Source organism: Lasioglossum baleicum, unplaced genomic scaffold (assembly GCF_051020765.1).
Source record: "Lasioglossum baleicum unplaced genomic scaffold, iyLasBale1 scaffold0030, whole genome shotgun sequence".
Taxonomy (NCBI): Eukaryota; Metazoa; Arthropoda; class Insecta; order Hymenoptera; family Halictidae; genus Lasioglossum; species Lasioglossum baleicum.
The window spans coordinates 610,872-619,342 of NW_027469090.1; the positions used below are offsets into that span (position 1 = coordinate 610,872).

Below are 8,471 nucleotides of genomic sequence, written 5' to 3' on the forward strand. Positions count from 1 at the left end.
ATTTCCCGTGACAATTCGGACGATCGGTGGTTCCTTCTGCGCGTTCCATATACGGCCCTGAAACTTGCCGTTCTCGGCACGCGCGACAGATGTCATTAGGAGGTCCTCGATAATATCGGAATCTCTTAGAGGAGCGCTCTCGAATCCTGTCTCGGTACGTGTCCCGTTAGAGGGCGGTCCGGTCCTTTATCGCTCTCGAAAATATGCACGAAACAAACGGAGAAGGGACGTCGCAAACGTTGCAACGTCACAACTCCCCCCCCCTTAAAATGGACCGGACCGACACGGTTTCGTCGCCCCCGTGATCCGCGGCTCGACAGGTGAGAGAGCGTTCCTCCCTAAGAGATGTCCTTTACAATCGGAGCCTTCACCACGAAGCGACAACCACGCCTTACGAATACCCTATAACAAACACAGACAAAACAAACGAACGACGATCCTCGGTGGCAGCACCGGAACTTCGGACGAGCTATGGGCGTCGGTTGACCTTTGGGAGGGCTCGGGGTTTCGAAATAAATTTCTCACGCTAATTATCCCTTGTCGGGGAGAAACGAAAGTAACTTTTTATTAGCTCCCGAGAACTGCTACCACTCTTTTACATAAAAAAAAAACTGCCTGTTTCGTATCGGCGGTGGCGTGTGCGAGAGGGGTTAACAGAGAGAAAAAAAAAACAAAGCAACGACACATTTACTGCTCGCACACCCCAAAAAAAACCAGATCTCTGCCACCCGCCGAAAGGGCCGGTTCTTCTCGGGCCTATTAGAGGTGGGCCTTCAAGCCCCTCGCGAAGGGCGTTGGTGTGAAGCCCCGGTGTTCCCGTCTTGCTTCAGTTGCGCTTTGCGCCATGAGGAGCCGCATATCGGGCACGTCCTCACCGAGCACCCCGATCGGCCGCACCGGAAGCAGTGCGTCTTTATATTTTGCGGGCATTTGTTGCGGTCATGGCCGTATTTCCCGCAATTCCAGCACGCGTCTGGATCTTTCAACTGGAATCGTTCCTTGGCCATCCATTTCTCATATTGGCCCCAACTCGCCGTTCTTTGTTGTCGGTTCTTGTCGACTGGCCCCGATGTTTTCGCCGCTGCTGAGGCTTTATCTGACGCGGGCTGGAATGCGGCTGCCTTCTGCTTCCGTTGCGGCGTCTCCTTCCTCTCCTCCTCCGTTGTTGCCTCGGTCTCTCTCTTCGGCGGCCGGGCTACCTCCTCCTTGCGCGGCGGAGTGGCCTCGGCCGTAGCCTGCTCGGGTATGGCTCCTTCCCGCGGCGTGACCGGCGGCTCTGCTTCCTCGCGAGCCGATACTCGCCCTCCGGTCGGTTGCTGGACCACGGTCTCTGCGTCGCCTGAGGTCGACGCTTCCTCCGATTCCTCTTCCGTCAGGAGTTCCGGTGGTGTGTGGACGAGTGTGCACAGTTGTTTGGTGCGCTCCTTTACCCCATTCCACCTCCATTCCACCAGCGATAACGTTTCGAGGGCCTCCACGTGGGCGACCCCTGGCGACAGGAGATTCACTAGGTGTTGGAGGTACCCTAGTTCCTCCTTGAGCCCCTCTATCTGTTGCCGCACCGCGACCCGGCTGCGCCGTATTTGCTGGGGTTCCTCTATATCCTCCATCTGTAATTAAGGAGGGTACTGGGGTGTTATCGTTTTGTTCGCCCTCGAGCGGTGGAGTGTACGGCTTCAGGTCGGACACGTGCGACTTTCCGGCGTCCTTCCCTTCGGGGGTACTTAGTCGATAGACGACTGACGATAATACTTTCGCGACTCGGAAAGGGCCGCTGAACTTTGGGCACAATTTGGCCGCGATGTTCTGCGCGGCGGACGAGAGGACGCGCTGTCGACGAAGGACGAGGTCTCCCTCCACGAAACGGATGTCTTTTCGGTGCAGGTTGTAATTTTTCGCCTGCGTCTCGTACGCTCGCTCTAAGTTTTCGGTGACCCAGTGGCGTAATGTGGCCAGGTGCGACATACGCTCTGACCATCCCTCGATAGGCGCTACCTCCAGGTCAACCGGCGATTCCTCGCTCTCGCGAATGCATGACGCTGGTTTCGGTTCGCGTCCGAAATTCAAGAACGCGGGCGAAGCTTGCAGCACTGAGTGGTACGCGGTGTTATACGCGAATCGAAATTTCGCTAAGTGCGCGTCCCACGTACGGTGGTCTTTTTCGATGTAGGATACTATCATCGTTTTTAGTATCCGGTTCACCCTCTCGACAGGATTCGCCTGGGGGTGATACGGGGGTGTCGTCGTGATCGCGATCCCGTAAGTTCGTGCGAGTTCGTGAATCGCTTTATTCACGAATTCGGTACCGTTATCTGTGAGCAATACCTCGGGCGTCCCCCAACGTGAGAAGACAAGGTCTTCCAGCGCGTCCGAAATCTTGGCCCCGGTGGCCTTCCGCAGGGGGCAACACTCGACCCATTTCGTAAAAAGGTCTTGAATTACGAGCAGGTACGAAAACCCTGCACGACTCGGGGGAAGCGGGCCCATAATATCGGTTGCGATAACCATCCACGGCGCGCCTATACGACGCCTTCCCATGAGCCCAGAAGGGAGTGATTGCTCAACCTTCGTTAACTGACACGTGGGGCAGCGTCGCACGTATTCTACGACCGTGCGAAACATTCCCGGCCAATAGTACCGGGTCGCTATTCGATGGTAGGTTTTCTCAACCCCCAAATGACCCGCTTGCACCTCGTCGTGGCTTTCCCTCAAAATTTCAGTTCTTTTCTCGGCCGGTACGACGAGTTTCCACTCGTCTAAATCACCGCCGAGAATTTCGGAGATTAACGGGTCGGTACGACGATGGAAAAGTTGCCCCTCGCGAATGGACCAGTCGGGGTGGCGCTCTGGGCCGCTTTCTACTTCTCGGAATTTCTGATCGAACCATTCGAGTTTCGTCACGGCCGCGGTCACTAATTCGACCCCCCCTTCCCCCGGTTCGACTCCCTCGTACATGCGTGATAACGCGTCCGGTACGCGATTGAGCGCTCCTTTTCGATACTTAATCTCGAAATCGTACTCTAATAGTTGGAGCGCCCACCGCGCGAGCCGACCGGAGGGGTTCGACAATTTTCTTAACCACCGTAAACTATTGTGGTCGGTCACGATCGTAAAGTGGTATCCTTCGAGATACGCTCTGTATTTCTCTACGGCCCACACTATCGCGAGGCATTCTAGTTCGGTCGCGGAATATTTTCGTTCAGCCGCGCTAAGCGACCGACTCGCGAACGCGATAACCCTTTCGGTTCCCTCGATCTCTTGTACAAGCACGGCTCCCAGTCCTACCATGCTCGCGTCAGTCTGTAAGGTGAAGGGCACCTCGAAATGTGGGCAGGCCAGGGTTGGGGCGGTCGCGACTAACGTTCGTAATTTTTCGAAAGCGGATTGCTGTTCACGCTCCCACTTCCACTTCGCGTCCTTCCGCAAAAGGATGTTCAGCGGATCCGCGACTGTGGCGAAATCCGGAATGAACCTGCGATACCACGAGGCCATCCCCAGAAATCGCCGCAGTTGTTTTACATTCCGCGGGACCGGAAACGATATTACCGGTGCGACTTTATCGGAATCGACCTTTAACCCTTCCTGGCTGACCACAAATCCGAGGTACCGAACTTCCTCCTTACAGAATTCGCATTTATCCGGGTTTACGAGTAATCCCGCCGATTTTATGCGATCTAGAACCCGTTGGAGCCACTCGAGATGGCCTTCGAACGTGGGTGTCGCGATGATGACGTCATCTAAATACACGAACACGTAAGGCTCCATTTCGGGCCCGATCAACCTGTCTACGAGACGTTGAAAAGTTGCCGGGGCTCCCGTGAGCCCATACGGCATTCTCTTAAATTGGAATAACCCTTTCCCCGGAACGGTAAATGCTGTTATCTCCTTGCTCGATTCTTCGAGCGGAATCTGGAAGTACGCTTGCGAGAGATCGAGGGTCGAAATGTATTTCGCGGCTCGTAATTTATCTAGAATGCTCGACATGATAGGCAGCGGGTACGCGTCTTTCTTAGAAACTTCGTTCACTTTCCGGAAGTCTAAACAAAACCGATATTTGCCGTTCGCTTTCTTTACCATGACGATCGGACTCGACCACTCACTTTCCGACGGCTCGATTATTCCGTTTTCCAGCAGCGAATCCACTTCTCGGTAGATCGCTTGCTGGACGATCGGCGAGACCGGATAGTAACGTTGTTTGATCGGCCTATTATCACCGACATCGATTCGGTGAGCGGTCAGAGTCGTCACGCCAGGCACCCGGTCGAAGCCTTTCATTTCTCGCTCGAGAAATACGCGCAACCGCTCCTTCTGCGATTCGGAAATTCGCTGTAGGCCGCAGCAGAGCGGCTTTTCCGAGATACAACCGAATGAAAATTCTACCTGCGGCCGCGATGCAAAGTGCCATTTCTCCCGATGATATTCGACAACGATACCGAACTGAGCGATCGCGTCGACTCCCAGCAAAACCGGATTTACTAAATTATCGAGGACGTAAGCGAAAATTTCCCTCGTTTGGTCTCTGATTCGTAGCGAAAATCGAGCTTGATCTACGGCGCGATCGACGGCTCCCGTGGCCAGAAGAAAATAACACTCGTTTTCGGCCGTCGTTATCGTGGCCGCCTCCCCCACGACCACAATGGTTTCGCGACTCACGAACGAGAGCGACGAGCCCGAGTCGATCAGTGCGAGCACCCGGTGGAAAGCAATGCGCGCGCCTACGACAAGTAGCGGAGGTTTCGATACGGTTGCTGATCCGAACTCTGTATTCGCTACGCGGGCCGAAATGACTGGGTACGAGGCCGTTCGGGCCCTTACGAGCGGCTTCGGTAGTAGTTTTCCGCCCGCGGAGGGCAACGACGGCAGTCTCTCGCGGTTACCCCGGGTTCCCCGCAACGATAACAATGTCGAGTCTGCGGCTCTGGACATTGGCGCGATCTATGCCCTGGCCGGTGACAATTCCAGCACGTGCTGTCAGCCGCCGGCTGTCTGACCGGCGAAGTGACAGTTCGGCTGGTCTCGGTCGCGGTCGGGTGCGTTCGGCGCGGCTCGTCTCGCGAGCGGTTGAACGGCGGTCGGTTATGACGCGGTTGCTCGGCGATCGGGGGTTCGCGCGGACGAGAGGGGCCCGCACGATACCGCGGTTCCCCTCCTGACGCGTCGACTACCGCGTTAACCCTTTCGTACTCCTTCGGCTTTTCCGGCTCCGCGTCCGCCGCCTTCGCGTATTTCTTCGGGTCGTACGCGAATTCTTTATTCGCTATCGTGTGCACGAGATATTTATCGACGCTTTGCGGCATCGCGAATCGTTCCGCCTCGCGCATTAATGTCGCGAGCTCCGCTACTGACGTAACCGTCCGTTTTTCTATACCGACTCGGCACTCTGCCCTCGCGCCCCAGAAAATGCGGTCGATTTTCATTTGCTCCGACCACGGTCGCTTCAATCGCGCGAACATACTACGCATATTCGCGAGGAAATCGCGAAGCGGTTCTTCGGGTCCTTGCCTTCGAACGAGAATGTCGTGCTCGAGCAGCTGTTGGTAGTCGGGATCGCGGAAATTCTGGTGCCACTCGTACTCGAATTCCTCCCAGGTGGACATCGGAGGGCAGGTGTCAAACCATTTCGCCGCGGTACCGGTGAAACAAATCGGAAGACAGAGTAGGAGGTCGTCATCGCGAACGGTACAGGCTCTTCGCATAACGGAGAGCCTCTTGAAAAATTCCTCCGGGTCTTCCCCGGGTTTCCCTTCAAACGAAAGGTCCCATTTCCGCATGACCTCGTACGCCGTCTTGTTACCCTCAGAGTCGGCCGGAGGGACTGAAGTCGTTACTGCGGCTGGACGCGGTACTGTCGGGGATGGTTTCCATCCCGTCGGTACCTGCAGCATAGTTGGACCAGGGGGGTGGGACTCAGGGTCCTGTTTTATTACAGTCCCGTCGTCCTCACTCCCGTGCGCGCTGTAGTACGATTTGTCGTCCTCCGGCCACTTCGAAACGTAGGTCCTACTACCCTCCGCCATCGCTACCTGAGAGTTATTTACGAGAACCGTACTCGAGAGCGAGACAAAAGATCTTGAAATGTGGCCGGCAACGCCGAAGCTGTTTTTCGAACGCGATGTCTCGACTTGTTTTTCACGCGCGACCGTTACCGAACTTTACCCGGAGCTGTCGAACTCAAGGACCCTCGACCGCGCAGTGTTTATCCGAACGTCCGGGCACGGCTCGGATTCTTCGCTACGATACGAAACTCGACTTCGAGCTCGACTAGATCGCGGTTGCTAACCGAAATCGCTGTCCTTGAGAATCGAAATATTTTCGTTTTCGAAATCTAACCGCCTCACTCAGTGCTGAAGTCCCGTATTCCCAAATATCTCGCAAGGTCGTTACAGGGGGTATCTCGTCCTTGCTTTGTACGCGTCGAGAGTCGTTCGCACACAAAAAAAAATACAAAAAAAAAGACTAACTACGCGACGAACACGAGGGAATTTGCCTCTACAGGCGGGGAACAAAAGGAAACACCGAAGACGTACACTCCAACAAGCACAAATTTCAATAAATTAAATAAATTAACAAGAAATACGTGGGCAAGAATTAAGAAAAAAAATTCTTGTCGAGCTGGCTCGCCTCAACAAGTCCTCGTATCGCGAGGAACCTCGAAAGTCACGCGACGGAACGTGGTTGTGCGTGGCTTTCGTTTGATACGTTCGTGAGAGTAATTTCACGAATACGGAGAAATTTTCGTGCGTTGCTTTAATTTTCTCTAATCGCCGAACCCGTGTCTCGCAATTCCCGTCGATTCTCCTAATTCCGCGCGGGTGATCACGGCGTGCCGGAAGGTCGATACACGATCTGCCCTGTGAGAGTCTTTCGTCAACCCGTGCCTCTCTCCGTGTTCAGGGAAAACCCTTTCGAAAGAGAGGTCCCTGTTCGGGCGCCAATTTGTCACGTTAACCTTTTTCCGTCGAGCTGTTAGACCCGCGGAAGCCGGTTACCTTCGGGCCTTGCAGGCGCTGAGACCAGGCCGCGTGCAAGCCGAGTGCACGCGGTCCGCCCGAGACAATACGAGACTCGAAGATTCGACGATTTCCTCACGAAAGCTAACGGTTCGGGCGCCAGGCACCGCAAGGATGCCACACGAAACGCAAAACTCTGCTCGAGCTCGGAGACGCCGAGGTCGAGAGCCGAATCTTCGAGATACGCGGATCGAAAATGACGTCACGACTAGGCCAGATGGTTCGAACACGGGGTGACTAGGACAGCCCTCTCGGCAGGACGGATCTCACAGGGAATCGAATAATTCGACTACGATATGGTCTCGAGCTATTTATTGTAGCAGTCGTTGATTTACAAAATCAGCGGCCACGTGGCCGCGACCCGAGAGCCCGCGCTCTTCATACAAGATAGCGAAAAGATGGCCGTTCGCTGCGCGGTTGTCCTACCGATTTCGCTCGCAACGATACCGCTGACAATTATCGTCGTTTCGTTCGCAACGAACTTCGGAAACGCGAGGCGCAGATGACCGGCGAACTGCGAGACTGCCGCGATGACTTCCGCACGTGAATCGCCCCGACGCGTACGTTATCGATTACGCGATCGAACGCCGACGGACAGAATACGCGTTTCGACAGGAGACCCAGGATTCGAGAAACGCGAAGATACCGAATTGAATTACTTTCACGAACGCGACTCCTCGGAAGACACTCTTCCGCACGCAATTTACAGAGGAAAACTCTCCCGAAATATTCCCGAACAATCTCAAAGCATTCCGAGAGGAATGCGAGCGAATTATCGAGGACTGAACGGGAAGCGTTCGTCCTCGCACGACGAAGGTCGAGCCGGCGCGCAACGAAAATACCGAATGGATCACAAGTGCGACTTACCGCTTCTCGTGGCGTTATTGTTCCGTTTTCCGGAGGATAAACGGCTCCCGATAGAGCTGGGCTCGTTGAAACTTTGCCGACGCCACGTAATCCTCTCAACGGGACACTCGGTTCGCAACTTCCGATTTCGCGGCGCGATTACAATGTGGGAAGCACGTCTCAACGTCGTGATAGCCAGCGCGACAGTGATCCATCGATTTTCGGCCGCCTAGCGGATCGAACTCGGCTCCCCCCCACTCGACCGTTTTCCCGAATTGCTTATGGCGTGTTTCCACGGCGTGACTCGGCGGCACAGGAGCGTTCCCTCTTCGCGCCCTAGGGCCCCGGGCAATCACGAAATTGGTCAAGGAGCCTATCGCTCGACTTGACCAGCGGAGGGGCTTCCTCTTCTTGGCTACGAGGGCACCGACCCCGGGGCAGCTCTCCCTTGATGGGGCGAGACGACGTCAGGGTGTTCCGTCAGTCCGTATCGGACGAGATGTTCGCAAGCTGCTGTCCTGGCGGCGCCTCCGGTTTGCTTGCCGAGTGTCCTCGCACCAAGCTCTAATTTCTCGAAACGGCCATTCGCTTTTCCGTCGGGAGCTTCCTGGCCTT

At 55.3% G+C, this 8,471-nt stretch overlaps 1 protein-coding gene across 1 annotated transcript; it reads right to left on the reverse strand.

The window, feature by feature from the left end:
- Nucleotides 1-773: 773 nt before the first annotated feature.
- On the reverse strand, nt 774-8,111 carry LOC143219482 (uncharacterized). The gene is made up of 2 exons (XM_076445431.1): nt 7,878-8,111; nt 774-1,610 (listed from the first exon to the last, which is right to left on the reverse strand). The coding sequence occupies exon 2, from the start codon at nt 1,608-1,610 to the stop codon at nt 774-776; it is 837 nt and encodes a 278-aa protein (XP_076301546.1). The 5' UTR covers nt 7,878-8,111.
- Nucleotides 8,112-8,471: the final 360 nt, after the last annotated feature.